Source organism: Vitis riparia, chromosome 11, assembly GCF_004353265.1.
Source record: "Vitis riparia cultivar Riparia Gloire de Montpellier isolate 1030 chromosome 11, EGFV_Vit.rip_1.0, whole genome shotgun sequence".
Lineage (NCBI taxonomy): Eukaryota > Viridiplantae > Streptophyta > Magnoliopsida > Vitales > Vitaceae > Vitis > Vitis riparia.
In genome coordinates, this window is record NC_048441.1 from 18548900 (window position 1) to 18575420 (window position 26521).

Below are 26521 nucleotides of genomic sequence, written 5' to 3' on the forward strand. Positions count from 1 at the left end.
TAAACATAAGGTGTCACTACAATATAGCGTCACCTTCTTCACTGACATCATAGAGGGTACCAATTGGTGATGTATTTGGAAGTGACACCAAAGTAGATAAATGGTGACCCATTCGAAAGTGACACCATATATTTCTAGTGATGATAGGGTGTCATATTAAATACATTATCTTTGAGTCATGATGTCATATTAAATGCATCACTTTTGAGTTATGGTATCACATCATTGTAAATTATTGTGGAAGATATGATTAAATTTAGTTGTTGATTTTTGTAATGCTTATGAAATAATAAGATTAACCCGTTTATATTTATCCATAAATATAATAATCATATTATATTTAACTCATTTTTCTATAATGTTTCTGGAATAATTCATAATACATTGATCATCTAATAATATTTGTATATCAAATGTTCACAAAAGGATAGTACGTCCAACATATCAAACCCATCAAAACTAAAAAAGAAGAGTAAATACATAGCAAAACATGATTTAGAAATGTTAAAGATCCCAAGATTCATGTATACCTCCATTTCGTAAGCAAAAGCCCCCAGCTTTCCTAGGGACGAACACGATGTTTTTCTTATTTTTTTATTTATAAAAAAAAAAAACCATTATCCAAAACAATGGTCAAACAGAGCCTTAATATTTAGTCATAGTATTGAAATGATCTCTTGTCCAATTGTTAGTCACAATCAACTCAAAGAAAATAGAAAAACGTACGGAAGGCCCCTTCTGCTATAAAATTAAATTGGGAGAATTTCCTCCATACAAATTGATTAAGACCACAAGAACAATAAATTTGTGTTATATGGCTTTCAATCGACATATTAAATGATCATGTCTTACTAAATAATTTCTCCACGTGATAGGCGGCGGAGAAATGTCAAATTTGTCCGCGTGACAGGCGGTGAGCGTGATTGACTCAGACCTTTTCATGGTCAATGGCCCCATTCACAAGAATTACAACTTCATGTATTTCATCTCTTTTTCCTTTTTGTTTTTTTCCGAGGTTTCATGAAAATATAAAATATAAAATATAAAATGCAAATCTCCCGGTCCCATCAACCCAAATCTACCGATACATCCACTTGATTGGTTTGATTTGGTTGTTTGGTTTTATATAGGAGAATTTTTTTTAATTCAATAAATCTAATTTCCGAATAAAATATTTTTGCTTCGTTTTTATATAAATGTTGAATTTTTATTAATTTATTTTGATGGTTTTTCAAAATAATTGAAGGAAAATAAACCAAAAAAGTAAAAGAAAATAAAAAATAAAAATAAAAAGTTATTTTAAATTATACTTCAAACTCTTTTCATTATTAAACTATTTTATTTAAAGATTAAATAATTTAAATATATATAATTTTTTTATTAATTTTAACTATACATAACTTTATTTACATAAAATCAAAACATAAAAAATACAAAACAATTTTTAAAATATATAAATTTAAAATTAATTTTAATTATTTATATATATATATTATGATGATGTTAGATATGAAAAAAAAATTATTTTTATATTTTTTAATAACTAAACATAACGTTAAGAGTATGTCCATTCACGTGACTTTTTTATTTTTAAAATTTTTTGAAAGCAAATGCAAGTTCAAATAAATTCGTATAAGTTTTAGCTATTTTGATATCTGCACATTGAGCTGATTTTTGATGACTTAAAATTGGGTTAATCTTCATAGCAATTTATAACCAACTAGGCTACATCAAGAGGCCTCCTACAAAGTAACAATACGTGTGCACTAATATTGGATAACTCTTGTAGAAGCTTCAAGAAATTCCACTAAATTCAACAAAACTTTTATCCCAAATGCCTAGGGTGGAAGCCTCGAGAAATTCTACAACAATATCAAATAAATCAATGCAATCAACAATAACAACAGGTAATGATGTATCTCACAATGGGCAAAATAACGAAAATAAGGTACAATGTCATTTTTGCCACAAGAAATGTCACAAAAGAAGAGATTATTATGGCTTTAAGGCTTGGTTGGAAAAGAAAGGGATACCTTACAAGCAAGAGACTAAGTAAAGGAGAGCGAACCATTACTTTGGGAAATGGAACAGAAGTGGAAATTGAGGCTATTGGCATTCTTCGTTTAATTTTGGATACTGGTTTCATTATGGATTTAGTAGATACAGTTTATGTTCCTGTTTTTACTAGAAACCTAATTTCAGTTCCAAGACTTGATTCTTATGGTTATGAATTAAAGTTTGGAAATAATGGAGTTTCCTTGTTCTATAATTCTTGTTTGGTTGGCTCTGGCACTTTACATGGTAATCTTTATTCATTGAATTTAGATTGCAAATATTCACAGTCTCTTTTATCTTATCATGTGTATGAATTCTCTAAAAAGCGAAATCGAGTGAATGAAAATTCATCCATATTGTGGCATAAGCGATTGGGTCACATTTCAAGAGAAATGATGGAACGTCTTATTAAAGATGAAATTTTGACTTCACTTGATTTTTTTGATTTTACTAGTTGTGTTGAGTGCATAAAGGGAAAATACACTAAGGTTAAGAAAAAGGGTGCCTCAAGGGCTATTGAATTGTTAGAATGTATTCTATCTGACATTTGGGGACCTTATTCAATTCCAACTATCAATGGACATAAGTACTTTATTAGTTTTATTGATGACTTTTCAAGGTATTCTTATGTGTATCTTATTCATGAAAAATCTGAAGCATTAGATGTTTTTAAGATTTATAAAGCTGAAGTTGAAAATCAACTTAATCGGCGAATTAAAAGTGTAAGATCTGATAGAGGTGGTGAATATTATGGTAGGTTCACCGAATCAGGTCAACATCTTAGTGCTTTTGCCTTATTTTTAAGAGAGCATGGTATCATTGCAAACTACACAATGCCTGGAACACCAGAGCAAAATGGTGTAGCAGAGCAACGAAATCGTACTCTAATTGACATGGTGAGAAGTATGATGAGTAACTCAACCTTGCCTGAATTTTTGTGGGGTGAAGCATTAAAAACTGTTGTTCACATTCTCAATCGTGTTCCTAGTAAGGTTGTACCCAAAACTCCTTATGAGTTATGGGTGGGTAGGAAACCGACTTTGAATTATTTACATATATGGGGATGTCCAGCTGAAGCTAAAAATTTTAACCCACAAATAAAGAAATTGGATTCTAAAACCATAAGTTGCAATTTCATTGGCTATCCTGAAAGATCGAAAGGTTTTAGATTTTATTGTCATGGTCAGGGTCCTAAAATTGTTGAAACTAGACATGCTGTGTTTTTGGAAAATGAATATCTTAGTGGGAGAACTGAGCTTAAAAAGTTAACCTCTAATGAAGTATCAACACCAATGATGGAATATGGTGTGACTCAAGAGGTTTCTCGTAATGAAAATGAGAATGTCCCAACTATAGAAGTATTATCTTTACGTAGATCACAAAGAGAGAAAAGACCTACTATATCAAATGACTACGAAGTTTATCTTAATGAGTGTGATTATGATGTTGGCTTGGAAAGTGATCCTATTTCTTATGGTCAAGCCATCAATAGTGAAAATTCAACTCTATGGCTTTATGCTATGGAAGAAGAGTTGAAATCAATGAAAGATAATGAAGTTTGGGATCTTGTAGAATTGCCCAAAGGAATTAAAACTATTGGTTGCAAATGGATTTTTAAAACCAAACATGATTCTAAGGGCAATGTCGAAAGATACAAGGTCAGGTTAGTTGCAAAAGGATACACTCAAAAAGAAGGGATCGATTATAAGGAAACATTTTCTCCTGTTTCCAAGAAAGATTCCTTACGAATAGTCATGGCTTTAAGCTCATTTTGACTTAGAGTTACATCAAATGGACGTTAAAACTGCCTTTTTGAATGGTGACTTACATGAAGAGGTTTATATGGATCAACCTGAGGGTTTTTAGGATAAAGGCAAGGCCCATATGGTATGTAAACTTAAAAAGTCCATTTATGGTCTAAAACAGGCTTCTAGACAATGGTATCTTAAGTTCCGTGAAATTCTCATCACTTTTGGTTTCAAAGAGAATCTAGTGGATCAATGTATATACCTTAAGATCAGTGGAAGCAAAATTTGCATAATTGTATTGTATGTTGATGATATGTTGCTTGCTAGCAACAATATGGGAATGATTTTGGAGACCAAACAATTTTTATCCAAGAATTTTGATATGAAAGATCTTGGTGAAGCATCCTATGTGATAGGAATTGAAATTCATCGAGATAGGTCACGTGGATTATTAGGATTATCCCAAAAGAACTATATTGAAAAAGTTCTTAAAAGATTCAACATGAAAAATTGTTCTAGCAGTGTTGCTCCTGTTGTAAAATAGGACATATTTTGTGAACTTCAATGTCCCAAAAATGATCTTGAAAAGAAACAAATGGACAAAATTCCTTATGCTTCTGCAGTAGGGAGTATCATGTATGCTCAAGTCTGCACTTGACCAGACATAGCTTATGTGGTAGGCATGCTTGGTCGATACCAAAGTAATCCAGGTATTGATCATTGGAAAGCAGTTAAGAAGGTATTGCGTTATTTGCAAGGGACTAAGGACTACATGCTTACATACAGAAGAACAGATAATCTAGAGATTATTGGTTATTCTGATTCTGATTATGCTGTAAGGATACCAGAAAGTCTACATCTAGGTATATTTTTATGTTATCAAATGGTCCTATTTCATGGAAGAGCCATAAGCAATCATTGATAGCTTCTTCTACAATGGAGGCAGAATATGTAGCATGTTATGAAGCCACATGTCATGCAATATGGTTGAGAAACTGTCTCAGGGCTTCATGTTATTGATTCAATAATGAGACCATTGAGAATATATTGTGATAATAGTGTTGTTGTCCAATTCTCTAAAAATAATAAGACTACAGGAGGATCAAAGCACATTGATATTAAGTATTTGGTTGTAAGGGAGAAAGTTCAAAATGGAGTTGTCTCTATTGAACATATTGAAAATACACTCATGTTGGCTGATCCATTGACAAAAGGTCTTCCACCTAAGCTTTTTATGGATAATGTTGCGCGCATGGGCTTGGTGGCAAGTTTGTCAATTTTAGATTGATTAAGAGTGTAATGTATGTGATCACATTATAATGAGAATAAGTTCTTGATTATGATATATTGATGATTATTATGTTACTTTTATACATCCATTCTGTGCACAATCTAGATGTTTAAAAGTTGATGGGACCATTATGTGAATGAATTAGCATTATCACCTTAATGTTGCTAATGTCATAAAAGTCATTGATTCATGTTAATGGAGGTGCTAGTACTATAATCCTTGAAGAATATTGGATCGTTGTGTGATCCAATCATTTCAATGATTTGGTGTTAGTGGTTCCATGAAACATAATCTTAAAGTAAATGATGCCTATTTTGAGAAATTGTTATGGTCATATTATGTTTTAATCTATTACAAATATAATTATGTAGGCCAAGTGGGAGATTGTTATCTTTTTTTCCAATAATGTGTGGTCATATATAATTACATTTGTGTAAATATTATTTAAGGGTATCAATTGATAGGTAGGTGAATCAATTGATTGGGCATCCAAGGGTCTTATGTATGGAAGACTCAAATTATAAATGGGGAGTTAGAAAATTTAACTCATATGAATGTGGTGTTACAACTTTTGTAACCCCATCATTATGAAATTTATTTTTGTACATTATGTTTATGAGTAATGGAGGAAAATGGAAAAGTTTAACCTATGCAATTATAAAGATGCATTCATGTTCATAACCCACCATTACCCATTAATTTGTATATAATGGGTGTAAATAATGAGTATAACTCTCATATAGTCTTTGATGGGAAGACTAAGAGTTGTATAATTTTTTTTTTTATATATAGTTGAGGTCCCAAGCCACACTCTCATTTTTTTTTCTTATATCATTTTTGTTGTTTATTTTAACAACATACACCACACAAGTGACCCATCCACTATATGAGAGTAATGAGTTGAAAACCTTGACAATCCAATTCACAAGGTGACTCAATCTCAGTTATCATGGATCAAGATAAGAATATGATCATTATTTTAGTACTTCCGTTTATTTTGTTTTATGTATCCAAAATTGTTTTAAAAAATAATTATTTCCGCATAAAGTTTATAAAAGTTTGGTTAACAGTTTCGTGTACGAGTGTCCTGTACCCCCCTATGCACTGTGTGATGTCTGTGCAAATAAAAACAATCATACACCATTGTTTATGGTAATAACCCTCTTAATTATTGTCTGAAGGATATTTAGATTTTATAAGCTGAGAGAGGACCCTTGGTTGTTTGATTTTATAAGTTGGAATGTGAACTAATTCCAACTTGGTTGTTTGATAATTCCTATTGCTGATTAAATGGAAGGGAAGGAAAGCGAAGGGAAAAAGGAGAAAAGTCCATATGCCCTTGGAATATACTTCTAAACAATGAGTGAGACTAAACCTTAACATGAAAAGGAAAGACACAGAAACAATTCTCTTATTAACATTTCTGTTAATCATTTGGAGGCATGGAATTACCTAGATAAGAAGATCAGTCATAGTTTTAGAGTATGTCAATTGATGGGTGCTCTTCCAATTTGAATCTTTGAATTCCACCACCAGCCTTTCTGGATACAGAAGATAGAAAATCTTGATATAGATACAAACATATCTTCCATTGGTAGGGGTTTCAAGAAAATATAGTGTACAATTTGTCTCTGCTCATTCTTATTTTATTGGGTGTCTCCAAAAAATACATACTATGTACAAAGTGTAGAGCAAATAATTTGTTACAATGATGGATTCAGGGCTTGCCAGCTGAAACAATCAGGATCTGAGAATGATTTCCTTGAAAATTTTAATTGTGGATTTCCCCAGATCTGGAACCAGACTAGCTGAAGCTGAAGCTACTTCTCCACACTTGTGACACGACATCCCACACTCAAATAACGACCTGCGCACTGATAGCAATCCACATTATTACCTTTTGAACCCACATCCATCTCCGCCGTTTTAGAGGTAGTCCACTAACAAGTAGAAGGATTATACTGAGAGATGCGAGGAAAACGAGTGCGTTGAACATCATGTACCGACCATACTCAACTCTCTGGCTGCATGGCATTACAGCAGTACCAACTTTGTGGGTTCTCAACAGAGTTGCCATCGGAGTCTACTGTAAGATCATCTTGCCAAACACCTCCTGGTGGGCTTATTCCAGCTTGGAAGGCCACGGTTGCAAGCAGTGATGCCACTACCATCAATGCACTTCGCTTCCGACCAAGCCAGTCAGTATTTTTATGCTTCTTCGCCGGAATCTTCCCTATGCTCTTTGATGAGGCCAGGGCTTTTATCTCGGGGGAGGCTAGCCCTTTTGTGATAGGGCTCTTCACCGGAACCCCATCAGGCAGAATCATGTTCAAATCCCTAGAACTTAAGGCTCCTGCACCTAAAAGGTAATCTTCAATGTCCATATCCCTCAAATCTCTGGGGCTTTGCATTAAGATATGAAAAGCAGTAAAGCCACTTGCATTCAATGTGTTGACTTCCATTCCAAATTTAGTAAGCAGAAATTTTATCATCTGCACGATATATAAACAAACTTCTTGTATTACCCCCTTTGACAATATCCCCAATTGTAAACATTCATAAATTATAAATGGATAGGAACCTAAAGAATAGAGCAAATTTGATTTGAAGTGGAATAGATTTGAGGCAAATCAATCGAAGAATTAATGATCTTAACGTTCAATAATTGATTCAATCTGTTCCAAATGTGAAGCAGGAGATCGAATCCATACCTTAATCTGCTTCTTGGCCACAGCAATATGCAGAACAGTGTTGCCATCAGAGTCCTTCCAATTCACAATCTCACCATCGTCTCCCCCCATCGCTTCTACCAACGCCCTCAACGCCTCCAACCGATTCTGCATCACGCACAGGTGCAAAACCGTCTCCCCCCGATCCTTCACCACCCGAGTTGCCACCGGTTTGACCCGGGACAACTCGTTTGAGAACCTCGGCTCGCCCTTTGAACTCCGCCACGTGGAGAGGCGTCCTCCCGTCTTCATTTCTCACCGTACAGACCTCAGGATCTGCCAGCAGCAGCTGCCTCACCACCTCCGCGTGGCCTTTAGTCGCCGCCAGGTGAAGAGGCGCCGCACCATGGAAATCCAACTGGGCAGCAAGCTCGGGTTTCAGAGTGAGAAGCTCTTTGACGAAATGAAGGTGGCCGAGCATGGCAGCGGTGTGAAGAGGCGTCTCGGAGATGCAAGAGACGATGGTTCTTTCTAGAATTAGCGGCTTTTCTTGAAGAATTTTCATTAGAGAATCTACGCTTCCCTTCATTGCTGCCTCCGATAGTCTTGTCTCCATCTTCCTCTCCCCAAAACCTCTGTTCCCTTCAGTTTTCTCTGTTTTTTATGACGTTTTTCTGGGTGACCGTCAGTGAATGTCAACGTCTTTGTAGCTCATTTGTCAAAGTAGTTACTATCTGTAACACAATTTAAAAATGATAATTTTTTAAACAAATTCTTGCTTTTAACTAACAAACTCATATAAGATAAAAATAATTATCTATACATACCTAACGATTTTTATTTATTTTTTTATGGTATAATAAATTAATTCTCTCTAAATTTATGTACGTAAGCTTTGTCATATCATGGGAATAAATTCCATAAATCTAAGTTTTCAAAAAAAATTGAGTATCCAATGTAAGATTAGGTTTCATTTGACAAGAAACTAAGGTTATATTTACTTCTTAAAAAAAATATGAAAGAAATAAAAAAATGATTAAAATAAATAAATTATTTTTCACAAATATAAACAAAAATCAAATGTAATTAAAAAGAATTACTTATTTTTTAATTAATTAATGAAAAAAATTGTAATTATAAGAAAGGAAATGAGTTTTAATTAATATATAGAAATAATTTATTTATTTAAATATTATGTTTGATTCATTGAAAGTTAAAGGTATAAATTTTAGGATAAATAAAATAGAGAAGAAATGAGATGGAAAAGAAATAAAAATAAATAAATTTAAATTTTATAAATAATTTTTATATTTTATTTATTTAAAGTTTTTATATAAAAAATAAATAACTTATAATATTTCAATTTTTTATAAATTTTAATTGTATTTAATTTTTTTATATTTTTCATAGAAGCCGAACATGAGAAATTTTCATAAAAATCAAACATCATAAAATTATTTCATTTTTTTCTTCTTGATATTTTTTGAAAATCAAACAAAGAGTATTTTTATTTTTATTTTTTTCTACTTTTCCACTTTATTTTTTTCTTTTGTATTTATTTCAAAATTTTTAAAACCAAACATAAGTATGTGTTTAAATGTCATACAATTGGAAGAGTACTTTAAAAACTGAAGATTTTAAGAAATGTCTTACCATGTGTGTAAACTTGGGAAAGACTATTAAGAAAGAACATCATTCCTTCTAGATATTTTCTTTGGATTAGAGGTGGGACCAAGACTATCAAGGTCGTATGATCATTTTGATTTTTGAAACAATCCATATCATTGACTTTTGGATTCTAGAAGGATGGGTCGTGCCACGTATAAGGGTGCTAAGTTTTAATTAAATTGATGACGTCTTGATTGTATGTCTAGGTTATGTGTGGAATATATAAGAAATAAAAGAAAGACGAGAACTAAGCCGTATTGTTTCCTCTTCCTTTTCTTTTCTTTTTCGAAAACATGATTGACGGCTCAAGTTAGGAAAGAGAACAAAAACAAAATGGGCTTTGGGTTTTTCTCTCCTGAGCCCAAGGCCCATTTTGTTTAGATAAAATTCTGGATTCTCTCATATTCAGTGTGATTTATCCATATTTTGAAGTCATAATCATGTTTGTCGGAATTGGATTTTATTTAATCTGGAATCAAAATTCTAGTACAAAACAACAATAGAAACATACAAACAAAGATTATAATTGTTAGGGTCATGTTCCTAATTAATGCCTTTTCCTTCCTTCTACTCAGAGCTGGTCCCAATTCACTATCCCATTCGAACCTGAAGAAGGAGACCTCAGCTTCTCATACCAACCCCAATACTCCGGATTAAACTGCCCTGGAGAAGACAACCCACTAGGCCTCGGCGTGAAAGGGCCCGCCGTGCCTCTCCAAAATGCCAAGCACTTCATCAGCACATCTCCCAACTTCCCATCATTGATCGCCTCATAAACCTTCTCTATATCCTCTCCGGGACTCACCTTGTTTTCACCACTAAGGAGCTTGGTTCCCACTTCTTTCCTCACAAATCCGTATATGGGGCAAGTCCTGCATTTCTTGATTCTGTTTGGTATTGGGAAATCTCCATTATCAAACCTTTCTCTTGCTTTTGATATCTTCTCAATAAGTTTCTCCTCCAGTTCCTCTAGAAATATGGGGATGCGCTTGAAAATGGAATAGCCTGCAGAGTCCGTGGATTTGGGGTCTTTGAGAGCTCTTTCAACTAGTACATCTCGGAGTTGAAGCAAAAATGAGTGAAGGATTGGTAGGGTCATCGAGATAGGAGAAGACTGGCAAGTTTTCAACAACCTGCAGGAGTTCTTTCTCGCAGAAACGAGATTCTAACAGGGTTCCATCTTCATCTGTGTAAAGCGTTTTTCTTGCTACTTGGGTGATCAGATGTTTCACTACTTCCCTCATGTTTTCTTCGAGGTGTCTCAGGTCAACTGCCTGGCAAAGTGCCACCATGTAAGTTGCAGACATGAGCTTTAGGATCTCCACTGCTTCAGCACTCGTCCTTGCAGAGATTAATCCCAGAGAATTCACATTTGTAATAAACTTGTTAGTGTTTACACGAAGAGATGATATTTGAATGAAATTTTGCTACAATATCATGATGAAACTTAAAATTTTACTACTCTGATTATAAACTGCCTCATTTTTTCACATTAGATATTGTTACTTAAATTTCCTTTCCATTCTCCCTCTCGATCTAGCATCAGTCATATTGGCATTAATAGAAACAGGTGAAGTCATCCAAGTAGTTAAGAATTTTCAAAAGAGAAACAGGTAAAGTCGGCGGAAATACTTCAGAATATTCAACATTCTTTTCACCTAAACTTTTGTACAAGTAAACCCACCCACTCCAACAAAGCCGGCGTTGATGAAACAAACGAGTGACTTGAAAGGCGGCCACATTTTTCACCAATAATAAACAAGTGAGTTGATAGCGTGATTTTTCCACAGCGTGCTTGACTCGAAGATTTCCACAGTCAACTAACTAACAGTACATTTTGTCATTTTCTTCTATTATCTTTGAATTAAAACAAGTGGAATTCATATAAATATTTATCCTCCCATTTTTAAATTACACATCCAATGAATTTTCTTACAGCAAAATTACTTTACCTTAATTTGTGATTCACTAGAAAAATTAATTCTTTTTCTATTTTTTATTTAAATAAATTTACACACTGAAATAATAAAATTATCATTTTTTTCATTAAGTGGATTAAAATTATTCTTTTAAAAAAAAAATAGATATTTTCAGCTACAAAATTATCCTCCACAATTATTTAAAATATTCTCTTTCAAAATTATAAAATATTTAAACTAATCTTCAGATTGGTATTATTTGATAAAAATAACTCTCTTTTTGACTTATTTAAGATAAAGTACTCTTAGAAAAATTCTTCATACTCTTTGTCCGAAAATATTTTTCCCAATTAAGATTATTTTGATTCCATAAAATAAATCCAGTTAGTAATACTTAACACGCTAACTATTCCAACACTCATTCAATATTCCATTTATACAATCAATAATATCATGGACTATTTTTGTAGCAAAGAAATAAATAAATAATCTCTTTAATAGCTTAAAATATTCGGAGAACTTTTTGAATGAAATTTAATTGTTTTAAAATCATAAAGTCGTAAAGTAAAATAATAATAAATATAAAAGAAAATAAATAATAATAAGATGAGGTAAAAAATAAAAATAAGAATAAAAAATATGAAAAGGAAGGGAGGAGAAAGGGCGGACTTTCCAATAACTTGGCAGGAGGGGTTGTTAAAAAAAAATGCTAATCAAATGATTCCCTTCAAATCGTTTGGTTTGTTTGGTTCCCCAGTCGAACTGTAGATTCAACCGATTTAATTCCGATTCGACTATTTTCCTACCCAATTGATAGGATCGAATTGGAATTGTGACTGGTCAATCAGATTGGCTGATCTGATCCAATTTTTAAAACCATGATTTTAATCCTAACAACTGGTATCAAAGTTTTTTATTATGATTGAGAGTGATGGCTAATAAGATGGTTCAACACATGGAATTGAGAAGTTTGATGGTACAAATTTTGTTTTATGGAGAATGCAAATCGAAGATTATCTATACGATAAGAAACTTCATTCACCTCTTTTAGAAACAAAACCAAAAAGGATGTCGAATGGTGATTGGGGTTTCCTTGATAGGGTGTTTGGAGTTATTCGATTGACATTGTCAAATAATGTTGTCCATAACGTAGCAAATGAGAATTTGACATGGGATTAATAAAGGTATTATCTCACATGTATTAGAAGTCACCTATGAATAATAAGGTATTTCTCATGAAGAAATTGTTTCATTTAAAAATGGGAGAAGGTGCTTAAGTGGTAACACATTTCAATGAGTTCAACATGATTTTTAATCAAATGTCATATGTTGAAATTGATTTCTATGATAAGGTTCATGCTCTAATTCTTTTGGCATCTTTACCAAATAGTTGGGTTATTATTTCCTTAATGAAATGGATCGAAGCACAAATTATTAAAATCATAACTATTTCTATTAAAATAAATTTTCACATGCTCAAAAAGTGAATTGATCAATGATTTAATATTTGAAGGAAAAGAAACAAAAAAAAAAAAGTAAAATAAAAGAAAAAGTGAAAAAAAAAATAAGTTATTTTATATTATACTTCAAACTTTTTTCATTTATTAAACTATTTTACCTAAAGATTAAATAATTTAAAAATATATAAGTTTTTTATTAATTTTAATCATATATAACTTTCTTTGCATTTTATAGTAAAATAAAATATAAAAAAGGGAAATAATTTTAAAATATGTAAATTTATAATTAATTTTAATTATATATATTTAAAATATATAAATATATTTTATATTTTTCAAACCTAGACATGAAAAAAGATTTTTTTTTTTCTTGGTATTTTGTGAAAACTAAATGTAGCATTAGAGTATGTCCATTGATGGGTGCTCTTCCAATTTGAATATTTGCATTCCACCGCCTGCATTTCTGATAGAAAATCTTGATATAGATACAAACGTATCTTCCACTAAGAGAAACAGGTGAAGTCGTCGGAAGTAGTTAAAATTAGCAAGACTTTTGTACAAGACCAACCAACCGCAACAAAGCTGGTGTTGATGCTAAACAAGTGAGTTGACAGGGGGCGGCATTTTTCCATAGCGTGATTGACTCAAAGATTTTCACGGTGAAGGACCCCATTCACAAGAATCACAACTTCATATATTAGCCACCTATATATCATCTCTTTTTTTTTCTCAGAGACTCAACAACTAGGTGAGGTTTATGAAAATATAAAATATAAAATGCAAATCTTCGAGTCCAATATATATCTTTATTCCAAAAACCAGGTGGAGGAATTAAGTGGAAGGAAAGCATTTCTTTTTTCCCCCCACAAAAATGATAATAATGATATGACCAACCCAATTCCACCGATACATCCACTTCATTGGTTAGATTTGGTTGTTTGGTTTTATATAGGAAAATTTTTTTAATTCAATAAATCCAATTTCCGAATAAAATATTTTCAGCTTGAGATTTATGTAAATGTTGAATTCTTATTAATTTATTTAGTAGACTAAGGTGATATTTGTTTTTTGGTTGAATAGAAAAAGCCAAAATATTTGATTTTTTCTATTGAGTTAAAAGTAACCTATTAACATCATTTAACATGACTAAATTGAACAAACTGATAACAAGTTCATTTTAGTTATATTAGATGATGTTAACAAGTTACTTTTAGTTGAATAGAAAAAGTCAAATATTTTGGCTTTTTCTATTCAGTCAAAAAACAAACACCTCCTAATAAAATAAGATGAACTCATGTTGAATTCTTATTAATTTATTTAGTAGACTAAGAAAATAAGATGAACTCGTAACCACAAATTTGAATAGCTGATATGAAATAATTAAATATCCTCAAGTCGTCGTCTCTATGCCTCTATGATTTAATGCTAAAATCTGGCAATCAAGGAAGGGAGACTGGGAGAGGAAAAATGGAAAGGAAATATGAGAAAAGAGCAGAAGAGGAGGAGAGCGTAGAGGGAAGAGAGAGAAGGCTGTATGAAGCATCAGTAACCGGAAGTGTGAATTCCTTGAAGCAGTTGATGGCAAAAGACCCACTCACTCTTGCTCGAGCTGCAGTCACATGCTTTAATGAGACTCCACTCCACGTAGCCGCCATGTTCGGTCACCTCGACTTCGCAAGCTATCTTCTTACTCACAAACCAGACATGACCATGGCGCTTGATTTGCGGGGGCGTTCGCCTCTACACTTGGCTTCTGCCAATGGCTATGTTGAGATGGTTAACATACTGCTGTCCGCCAATCCTGACGCTTGTCTTATCCGTGATGAGGATGGAAGAACGCCCCTCCATCTGGCTGTAATGAAAGGCGAAGTTGAGGTCACAAGGATGCTGGTTGGGTCCCGACCACAAGTGACTCGGTACAAATTGGATCAAGGCGAGACCATTCTGCATTCCGCTGTGAAACAAAACCGTTTAGGAGCGCTAAAGCTGTTAGTTGAATTGGCAGGAGAGGTGGAGTTTGTGAATTCCAAAGATGATTATGGCAACACCGTTTTACATACAGCTACGACCTTGAAACAGTATGAGGTAAAAATATTTCCATTCTTAGATTCGCAGCGAAGATAACACAAAGAAGATTGATAACAAATTTAAACTTTGGGAATTGTTTTTAAAAGCAGTTTTTCATATCAGAGTTTTTTCAAAACTTGTTAAGAAAACAGATATTTGCTAATAACATATTTTAATTATTTTGAAAAATAATTCTACAAATATCAAGACAGATATTTGAGCCATCCTTAGACATGGAGTGGATAGACTTAACTTTTTGGTTTGGTCTAGTGGGCATTAAACTGGTTGACTCACCGATGTAATTGCCGACCTTTTTCAATGGTTTTTTTTTTTTTTTAATCATCCTTCAATTTTATTTTTCTTTTTTACTCTCTGTTTTCTGTAATAGAATTCATATTTTATTTTTTTATTTTATTTTCGTTTATATTATCTCTTTTTTCTTTTTTCTAGTACTTTCTTTTAAACTTTCTATCGTTCAGAATGAGATAAGATACGTTTCTTTAGTCATAAGTCGGTTAGAAATCTAAATAAGAATAATGGCACATGCGTCATCAGATTTCAAATTTATGATAAAAGTTAAAATTACTTTTTTCCATTTTTGTATTAAGACAAAATATCTAAAATAAAATTTAGCTTTAAAATACTAATTGTGCTAAAACAACTAAGTAGGAATTTGGTTCATTAATGCTTAATTTTCAATAAATCTATGCAGACAGCAAAATATCTGGTGGAGAGACCTGAGATGGAAATAAATGCAATGAATGAAAATGGCTTCACAGCCTTAGATATCATACAACATATGCCGAGGGACTTGAAAGGAATGGAGATCCGGGAATCTCTGGTTAAAGCTGGAGCTTTAAGTTCCAGAAACATACCTGCGTTACCAGGCAAAGGTCACCTATTGATGGGAGAAAGTGGTATAACCATGGTGATTGAGAACCCCCAATTATCTCCACCAGCAGCTGCAGATCTCACAGAAGCAAAAGCACCGACACCCTTGCGAGGCCGTGAGAAGAAAATACGTGAAAATAAGAAAGAGTGGACGAAAAAGAAACGCGACGCCTTGATGGTAGCTGCAACGTTGATTGCAGGAATGGCTTTCCAAGCTGCAGTTAATCCTCCCGGTGGTGTTTGGGATGAAGAAAAAGACGTCGGTGAGGGTAAGAAGATGTTAGCTGGAACCTCCATAATGGCCCACAACAATCCTCGACGGTACCGACGGTTCATGGCAAGCAACACGGTGTCCTTCGTTGCTTCGCTAAGCATAGTCTTTCTGGTTGTGAGTGGGGTACCTTTAGTGAAGACAAGGATCTTGATGTGGCTTCTAATGATTATCATGTGGATAACATTAACATTCATGGCACTCACCTACATGTTTTCTATACTGGCCATTGCACCCACAAATGATGACACCGAAGCCATGTTACTGGGACACAAGGTGCCTGATATCACTTACGTGGTTGGGGTTTCATTGTTGGTGTGGTTCTCTCTGTCTGCCTTTGTTGCGTTGGTTCACATTATCCGCTTCTTCATATGGTGTGTGTGTAAAGTGGGAAAAGCTATCATATATTGCTTTAGGATCAGGTAAGCGGCAAGCAATTGTTGTGAATAAGGGGCCCATTGTTTACCGGTTTATGTGTTGTGTTTCGTGTATGTCCTGTCCCCTATGCACTGTGTGATGTCTTTCTAAATAAAAATAAATAAAATCATTCACCATTGTTTATGGTAATAACCCTCTTAATTATTGTTTGAAGGATATATAAATTTTATATACTGAGAGAGGACCCAAAAAAGAGTTCGTATGAAAGATTAATGTTACCCAATCTGACCTAATTTTCGTGTGTGTTTCCCATGACTCCCGGTACTTTGCAAATGTTGAATTCTTTTCTTACCTTTAGAAAGGACTTCCAATTTGTTGTGCTTTAGAATATGACTAAAATAGGATTGTATGATATAATTAAGTAAATAATATGTATTATTAATTGTAACTAATCACCATCCAAGACCTAATCACCTTTTAATAAATAAATTTCATTATTCTCAAGTTATAGCATATGATCTTAATCTACATGAAATAAATATATTTTTCTTTAATATAAGATTATCTTTCAATAAAATATTTTTTTATTTTAGTATTTTAAAATATTCATAGGTTCTTAAATATTTTAGTAAACTTGGGAAAGACTATTAAGAAAGAACATCATTCCTTCTAGATATTTTCTTTGGATTAGAGGTGGGACCAAGACAACCAAGGTCATCTGATCATTTTGATTTTGATTTTGATTTTGATTTTTGAACCAATCCATATCATTGACTTTTGGATTCTAAAAGGATGGGTCGTGCCACGTATATGGGTGCTAAGTTTTAATTAAATTGATGAGGTCTTGATTGTATGTCAAGGTTATATGTGAAATATATAAGAAATTAAAGAAATATGAGAACTAAGCCGTATTGTTTCCTCTTCCTTTTCTTTTTCGAAAACATGATTGACGGCTCAAGTTAGGAAAGGGAGCAAAAACAAAATGGGCTTTGGGTTTTTCTCTCCCGAGCCCAAGGCCCATTTTGTTTAGATAAAATTCTCGATTCTCTCATATTCAGTGTGATTTATCCATATTTTGAAGTCATAATCATGTTTGTCGGAATTGGATTTTATTTAATCTGGAATCAAAATTCCAGTACAAAACAACAACAGAAACATACAAACAAACATTATAATTGTTATGGTCATGTTCCTAATTAATGCCTTTTCCTTCCTTCTACTCAGAGCCGGTCCCAATTCACTCTCCCATTCGAAGCTGAAGAAGGAGACCTCAGCTTCTCAAACCAACCCCAATACTCCGGATTAAACTGCGCCGGAGAAGACAATCCACTAGGCCTCGGCGTGAAAGGGCCCGCCGTGCCTCTCCAAAATGACAAGCACTTCATCAGCACATCTCCCAACTTCCCATCATTGATCGCCTCATAAACCTTCTCTATATCCTCTCCGGGACTCACCTTGTTTTCACCACTAAGGAGCTTGGTTCCCACTTCTTTCCTCACAAATCCGTATATGGGGTAAGTCCTGCATTTCTTGATTCTGTTTGGTATTGGGAAATCTCCATTATCAAACCTTTCTCTTGCTTTTGATATCTCCTCAATCAGTCTCTCCTTCAGCTCCTCTTGAAATATGGGGATGCGCTTGAAAATGGAATAGCCTGCAGAGTCAGTGGATTTGGGGTCTTTGAGAGCTCTTTCAACTAGTACATCTCGGAGTTGAGGCAAAAAAGTGTATGAAGGATTAGTGGGATCGTCGATATAGGAGAAGACTGGCAAATTTTCGACGACCTGCTGGAGTTCTTTCTCGCAGAAACGAGATTCTAGCAGCGTCCCATCTTCATCTGTGTAAAGGGTTTTTCTTGCTACTTGGGTGATGAGATGTTTCACTACTTCCCTCATGTTTTCTTCTAGGTGTCTCAGGTCAACTGCCTGGCAAAGTGCCACCATGTAAGTTGCAGACATGAGCTTTAGGATCTCCACTGCTTCAGCACTCTTCCTTGCAGAGATTAATCCCAGAGAATTCACATCCTGATTGTGTTGTTCAGCGCTCTGCACGTGTGTTGTGACCGGGTTCGCCAGGTATTGAAGCTCGGAGCAGTAGGCAGCCATGGCTATCTCAGCACCTTTGAAGCCATAGTCCAAGCTCGGGTTGGGGCCGCCGCTCAAATTGGAAGGCAACCCACCATTATAATAGTCGCAGACCAGCTCGGAGAATTGAGCAAACATGAGCTTCCCAATTGCTGCAATGGCAATCCGGAGATTGTCCATGGAAACACCAATAGGGGTCCCTTGGAAGTTCCCTCCATGAAGAGCAAGGTCCCGAGAGACATCGATCAAAGGGTTGTCGTTGACTGAATTGATTTCCCTCTCAATTGAATGTGTTGCCATGCGAATCACCTCAATCTGAGGCCCCAGCCACTGGGGAGAAGTTCTGAGCGCATACCGGTCTTGTTTAGGCTTCATCAACACATCCTTCTCTTGACGAAGCTTTGCTGCTTTCATGTAGTCACTTTCATCAAGAAGAAATTCCATTATAGCAGCTGATTCAATCTGGCCAGGATGGTGTTTCAGCTCATGAGTCAGTGGATCCGTAAACTCAGGTTTGCCATTCATCACTTCACAGAACAAGGCAGACAGAACCTCCGCAAGGAGCCCCAAGATGTTGGCGTCAAAACAAACCGTTGCGGCCACCGCTGACCCAACAGCAGTCCCATTCACAAGAGCCAGACCTTCCTTGGCCTGCAGCTGAAAAGGAGCTTCAATTCCAGCTCTCTTCAGAGCTTCCATGGCCGTGATTTCTTCCCCCTCAGGCGTCACAACCTTGGAATTATGCCTCCCAGTTAATACTCCAGCAATATAAGATAATGGCACAAGGTCCCCAGAAGCAGTGATGGTCCCCCTCAAAGGCAGTTTAGGGATCAAATTGAGGTTTATCAGCTTGGCCATGGCCTCAAGTATCTCCCACCGAATACCCGAATACCCTTGCATCAGAGTATTCGCTCGGACAAGCATAGCAGCCTTGGAAAAACTCGCCGGAAGAGTCTCCTTCCCGATCACTCCAGCGTTGAGAAACCGAATCAGCTCGGTCTGAAGATCAGCGGTCTTGTTGGTCCGCCGATGGGAAGTGGCACCGAAGCCAGTAGTCACCCCGTACGTGTCCGTGCCCGAGAGATGTTCTCAGCCACCCAATCAGCACTCCTCGTCACGCGGCCTCGGGCCGCCGCCTCATCGAGAGCGACCCTAACATGATCCCCACGTGCAAGAGCAGTGACCTGGGCCACTGTGAGAGCCGTGCCCTGAATATCCACAGTTTGCGCATGTGCAAACTGCGACACCATGGCGCACACCTCATCAAAATGACCACACTGTAGGGCCTCAGCAGCCTTCTTCCAGTGCGGTGGAGCCAGTACATGACGAGACTCCCCCAATATGCAGAAGGGGTTCTCTTCCTCTACAGGTAGAGGGAGAGTGGGAGGCCGAAAGCTCTGAAATGAAGGAGAAACACCATTGATAGACATAGACATTGAGTCCAAAAACAACTCTAGAAGAGAGAGGAGAGCTGGAGAGCAAGGTGTGTGTGGATTGCAGATGGGTTGATGGGTTGGATGGGAAGAGTGGCATCTATTTATAGGCCAGGGTCAATGCGGGCTGCGAGACAACTTCCATGGTCTAGTCTTTGTGGAAAAGGAGAAAAGCAGGGGTTGTGGATAGAAAGGATTAGCTTCATTGAATGGAAGAAGGGTGGAAGCTACTTTTGCTATTTTAGCTTAAAAAAGGATATGTATTATTGAATGTAGGAGACTTGATGAAATCTATGTAGAATCCCATTAGATATTATTGGATATAAAAATGGTATTTTGGGTTAGTTATTTTTATAAAACTGTCAATTTTAAGATTTCCTATGTGTCAAATTTTATGTTTGTAAACAACTAGCAAACATTAAGACTAAAATGATGGGCTTCATGTTACAAACCTTAAAAAGAAACCCTAAGGATTTTAGGGCATTGGTGGGTATAATATGTGAAAAGAATTCATAAATATATATTCATTTATGCATTTATTTTTCCCTTAAAAAATCTCTACCATACCTTATTTACAGAGAAAAGTAACACATTTAAGAAAAATTATTATAAAGAAATCCTAGTGATTATACCTACATCCATTTGTCAAGCTTATTAAATAAGGAATTCATATAGAATCTTTAAGTTAGTTTTGATTCTTGAAAAATACTATAAAAAAAAAATGAATGAAAATATTAAGATTTTTTTTTTTTTTTTGTATTTAAATACTATAAATAAAAAATTCCAAAAAGAGGAAAAGAAATATTAAAAACTTTCTCTATTTTTCTTTTAAAAAAATGAAAAAAAAAATTGATGAATATCTATTCATTAACAATTTAACTTTTGAAAAAAAAAATATTTTAAAGTTTTTTACTTTTTATTTTTTTATTTTTTATTTTTCCTCAGTCTTTTCTTTCTTTCAAACTATTAACAAAGCATAGCATTCATATAAGTTTACTGAAAATTTGGGCAAATTGCTGTGATGAAGAATCACTTTGAAAAAATAAAAAAATAAATAAAAATAAAAAACCTAAATGCATACCTATAGAATCGATATTAAAATAAATCACTTTAAAAAAAAATTCCCTCAATTATGAAGCAGTATTTCATCAATGGTAAACTACTGAAAAATAAAAATATTTGTAAAACGTGGTATTAGACACATGTTTTTTCCCAATTGATATTCCAAAGGTAGAGCATGGCATGAAGAACATGTTTGTAGCATGCCAGAGATGTGTCTCCATGACACCTTATTTTTTATTTTTTTTAATGGTCATAAGGCTCATAACAACCACTGAATCGGATTTTTTAATTCTAAGCTTCCGAAGGATTTATAAACATGAATGCTTTACATGACTTGGACCTCCTTTTTCTTAGTGCATTGACTCGACCATCACCATCTACCAGACATCAGAAAAAGTAGCCACCATCAACCCCACTCTCTGCTTTTTTCCAGCTGACCAAAGAAAGTAATAAGTCCTTCACTGCATGTATAATACCCTACTAAACCATCTAATTATAATCAAAACCCCAATATGAGGGCTATCCAGAACACCATAACAACAATGATGCGTATACATGTGATAACAATAGAATTTGTTCTCAATCTGTGAGATTATGGAGTTGGGTTTTGGGTCAAATGTTAGGTGGACACCCTGCTGAATGTGGATTGGATCCAGTGTTTAATTCCTGCAACTGATTGAATTCCGTGGATTATCCGATATTGGTTATGATGGATGCAATCAGCATCCAAAGACAAAGATTTGGATTCCATGGAGAGTCTCAAGGTCTATGTTATGGGAGGTTACACGATTATTAAATAATTAAAAAAAAAGACAATTTGGTAAACACCCATGACCCTTTTGAAGAAAGCTAGTGTGAATGCATTCACCAAGAAGCATCCAGCTGAAAAAACGTGTCAAGAGACCTAGAGAGGGATCAGAAGTTTGGTTGTTGGGTGGGAACTGAAAACAGAACTACAGATTTTCTGCAAAAGTGGTATTCATACACCTATTTCCATTGTGCTTCCTATTGATTTTGTCAATGCAATGGCCTCAGGTTACCATTTCTAAATGCAGGCACTCTAGGGTATTTTGCCATCAGATCATAAGATCATCTCTGCTAACTATTGCTTTGTTGTTTTCTAGAAGGTAGATTCTATAGGCCTTTGATATTGAGCTATAGCCTATAAAGATATCAGCTTCTGCTTTCTTATCCAATTTGTCTCTCTTAACATGTGGAATATAAGAGAAACAAAGACAACCAACTGTTTTTAAATTTTGCAGCCTTGGTTTATAGTCATACCATGCTTCAAATGGAGTCTTTTGTTGCAAAGCTTTTGTTGGCAGTCTATTCAGCAGAAAGACTGATGTATGTGCAGCCTCAACCCAAAATTTCTTTGGCAGCCCTTTGTCATACAACAAACACCTTGTCATTTCCATAAGTGCTCTATTTTTCCTCTCAATGACTCCATTCTGTTGAGGGGTATAAGGTGTTGTAAGCTGGTGCTCAATGCCTGCATCCATATAAAATTTGTTAAATTTCTTCGAGGTGTATTCAGTTCCATTATCAGACCTGATCACTTGCATTTTACATTTACTTTGATTTTTCAGCCCAAGCTTTAAACTTCCAGAAGATGTCAGCAACTTCAGATTTAAATTTCATGAAATAAATCCAGCACATTCTTGTGTGATCATCAATGAAAGCAATATAGAACTTACTGCTATTCAGTGATGGTGTTCTCTAAGGTCCTCCCACATCAGTGTGTACTAACTGCAACTTCTGAGTAGCTCTCCAGGCCTTGTTTTGTGGGAAAGGAAGTTTTGTTTGTTTCCCCTACTGACATGCTACACAGGTAGAAGGCTTCACCTCTAATTCAGGCAAGCCTTCTCCAAGATCGTTCTTCTTCATAAAGAGAAGGGTGGTACGATGAAAGTGCCCCAAACGCTTATGCCAAAGCATTGTATTGCTTTCTTCTTTGTGAATTGCAGCCTGCTCTTTTTGCATCAAATCCAAGGCAAAGTTTTTGTCTTTCATTTGGACTATAGATACCTCTCTGCCTTGTGCATCAACAATCATGCAATGATTGTCCTCAAACAACACCTTATAGCCTTTTTCCAGCAGCTGACCAACACTCAACAGATTTTGATTAATCTCATGAACATATAAAACATTAGAGATTAGTTTCAAACCTGTGTGGCCTTCAATTGCCACTGTTCCTTTGCCTTTTACTGCAAGATATGCTCCATTTTCAATTCTAACTTTGGAAGTAACAGTTTTTTCAAGTTCCTTAAAGAGCCCTTGATCATAAGTCATATGGTTTGTACAACCACTGTCTATACGCCAAGTTTCTAGGGAGCTGGTAGCGGCAAAGCATGATACCACAAACAGTTGCTCATCTTGAAGTTCTTCCACAACAGCCTTGACTTCTCCTTGCTGCTGTTGAGATTTGCATATCCTTTCCACATACCCTATCTTACCACACTTGTGACATCTTACATCCAGCCTCCACCAACACCCTTTTTGTGGATGATTGGATTTTTTACAGTAAGGACATGGTGGAAACTTTTGAGTGTTGTTGCTGCTGTTATTGTTGCTTTGCATCTCTTTCTTGTACTGAGATATGGCCTGAAATGCACCCTCCACATATCTTTCTTGTCTCATAAGCCTCCTTTGTTCTTGAGCCTGTAATGCATTCAACAGCTCTACCAAGGTGACACTTGACACATCTTTTGAGTTTTCTAGAGATGATATTGTAGTCTCAAACTCTTCAGGAACTGTTATAAAAATGTTCTAAACTATTCTAGAATCAGAAAAGTCAGTACCAAGAAGTCTTACTTTGTTAACAATACTAAGAAGTCTATCTGAGTAATCCTTGATTGTTTCTGATTCTTTCATCCTTTGCATCTCAAATTCTCTAATCAGGTTCAGCACTTGCATACCTTTGACTCGTTCATTTCCTTCATATTCCTTCTTCAGGAAGTTCCATATTTCATTTATTGTCTTTAGTGTCATGATTCTGGTGAAAATTGTAGATGAGACAGCTGCAAATAGACTAGCTTTTACCTTTGATTTCCTTTGCCTCCTCTCATTGTATAGTTTTATCTAAGCCATAGTTGGGTTGTCAAACAGAGGAGGAACTTCATATTCCTCACTAACAGCTTCCCACAGATCACTAGCATCAAGGTAGGCTTCCATACGGACAGCCCACACTTGATAATTTATTCCATCAAACACTGGATGTGCCAGTGCATTCAATGAAGCTTCTGAGGTCATTCTGGATATTGTTTGTATGTTTTTTAGGCTCACTCACCTCACAAGTTACTCAAGAACTTGACTCTAATACCAATTTGTGGGTTTTGATATAAATAAAGTGTAGAAACTCTCAAGAAGCAACAGAACGTTGAGGAATCTGAAGTGATATATATTTTATTAAGCTTCAAAGTACTTATTTATACAGCTAGCTTAAAACAGAAAAACATAAAAAAAAAATAGTAACAAACCTGCTACCTATAGATACTTCCTAAAAAATAGAAACAAACCAACAAATACTTCGTAAGGAATAGGTAAATCTTCCACATGACTAACTTATTTGACTACTTCCACTTCAATCTACTCAGCTCCATGTCAGCAGCTCCTAGGACATGTCATTCAACAGTTACGATGGATGCAATCAACATCCAAAGATTTGGATTCCCATGGAGAGTCTCAAGGTCTATGTTATGGAAGGTTACTCGATTATTAAATAAATAAAAAAAGAGACAATTTGGTAAACACCCATGACCCTTTCGAAGAAAGGGTAGTGTGAATGCATTCACCAAGAAGCATCCAGCTGAAAAAACGTGTCAAGAGACCTAGATAGGGATCAGAAGTTTGGTTGTTGGGTGGGAACTGGAAACAGAACTAAAGATTTTCTGCAAAAGTGGTATTCATACACCTATTTCCATTGTGCTTCCTATTGATTTTGTCAATGCAATGGCCTCAGGTTACCATTTCTAGATCATAAGATCATTCTAAATGCAGGCACTCTAGGGTATTTTGCCATCAAATTCAATAAAACGAAAGTAAAAATACGGAAGACTTCATATCTGTGAACAGAACGAAGGACGATAAACAATGCCTACCACACCTAAGGTACAGATGTTTTTCTGTAGAGAAGAAACTAATATAAATTCCAATTCAGAATAGAAAAGAACATGTTTCACGACCCGCAGACTAGAGTACATCCAAATAACAACATTCCTAAGACCATAGTATTCAATACATCTACCGTGACAAAAGAGCAAGAAAGAGAAAATCTGACCAACTAAACAGTTAGTTGAGTTCAACACAGGAATTACAGAAGGTGAGAATTTGCCCACCTCAAATGGGATATATCAAGGCATTTCTCTCTTGTTGCTGCATGAGGGTCACTTGTACTGTTTGATGTGCTCAGCTCTCGCAGGGGTGATCTTCACACACTTCCGTGCAACCATTTCTCACATATGTCGCAGCATATCCAGAACTCATCTGAAGCATAGTTCTCTCCACAAGCACCACACAAGGTATCCCCATGCTTCTCCTCATCTACCTCATCCAAACCTTTTTCCTCATCCTTTGGCTGCCCACCCTTTAAATATTTAGCTGATTCAGATCCTCTCTGTTTTGTTTCCAGAATGGATACAGTAATGTGACAGCAACATGTAAACAAAGTGAGGGCAGGCATAATCCAGACAGGGCAAAGTAAAAATATTATTTGTGTTTTTGCTACATACATTAATAAGGAAAGATATCATCGATATCATAGTCATGTCAGGCTATGATAGTCGAGCTAATAATTGACATTCAAATATCTAAATTGAAGCCCATATATGAATTAGTCATAAAAGTCAGTTACCATAAGTGGACACCTTACTAGTTCAATTATCCTCAGCTGTGAACATGTCAAGACAATATTTGACACTAGATAACTAATACTCCTCATTCATTAATCATTTATCAGTCCCAACTGACCTCAAAGCACAATTCTCCCAAAAAAAAACTTACCACTTTTGATTTTGACTTGGATTTGTTGCTGCCATGGTTTGAAACTGATGACTTCTCCTTTACTTGTTTCTTTGCAGCTCCGGTCACAACTTCAAATATTGTTGGGAGATCATTAATCATATTGAAAAGGCGTTTCCTAAATTAAAAAGTCCAGCAATTTTTTATTGAATAAAACAATAAAATACAGCACCCATTTGCCAATGTTCAGCAGCCTCATATAACAAGCATATTCAAGAAACCCAATGGATTAGCGTGGAACAAAGATGCAACGAAAAGTATACACTCCTAGTGAACAGCTTCCCTTGATCCATAAACAGATGCTTTTGCTTTTTATCTTCATGGAACACCATTTGAGATGGCCCGTCCATAAGTGGGCAGTAGACACTATCCATTCATGATGAGGGAGGGAGAGATTGTCCATTCATGTGGAGGGGGTGGAATCAGGAGAAGTTGGTTTTAGAGTCTCATTTTCTTAAAAGCAAATGTAGTAATCATGTTGTTAAGTCAAAATCATGTTTGTCGGA

At 35.3% G+C, this 26521-nt stretch overlaps 3 protein-coding genes and 2 pseudogenes across 3 annotated transcripts; 1 reads left to right on the forward strand and 4 right to left on the reverse strand.

Moving 5' to 3' along the window:
* Positions 1–7106: 7106 nt before the first annotated feature.
* Positions 7107–8379, reverse strand: LOC117924835 (ankyrin repeat-containing protein BDA1-like). Its single transcript, XM_034843540.1, has 3 exons — positions 8023–8379; positions 7806–7931; positions 7107–7586 (listed from the first exon to the last, which is right to left on the reverse strand). Exons 1-3 carry the CDS (start codon positions 8377–8379, stop codon positions 7107–7109), a joined length of 963 nt encoding a protein of 320 aa, XP_034699431.1.
* Positions 8380–10002: 1623 nt separating this feature from the next.
* LOC117924837 (phenylalanine ammonia-lyase 2-like) lies at positions 10003–10530 on the reverse strand. Its single transcript, XM_034843541.1, has one exon. It carries the CDS (start codon positions 10528–10530, stop codon positions 10003–10005), a length of 528 nt encoding a protein of 175 aa, XP_034699432.1.
* Positions 10531–14226: 3696 nt separating this feature from the next.
* Positions 14227–16539, forward strand: LOC117925380 (ankyrin repeat-containing protein BDA1-like). Its single transcript, XM_034844382.1, has 2 exons — positions 14227–14895; positions 15590–16539. Exons 1-2 carry the CDS (start codon positions 14233–14235, stop codon positions 16463–16465), a joined length of 1539 nt encoding a protein of 512 aa, XP_034700273.1. The 5' UTR covers positions 14227–14232; the 3' UTR covers positions 16466–16539.
* Positions 16540–17490: 951 nt separating this feature from the next.
* On the reverse strand, positions 17491–20057 carry LOC117925378 (annotated as a pseudogene).
* A 5291-nt stretch (positions 20058–25348) lies between these two features.
* LOC117924838 lies at positions 25349–26389 on the reverse strand (annotated as a pseudogene).
* Positions 26390–26521: the final 132 nt, after the last annotated feature.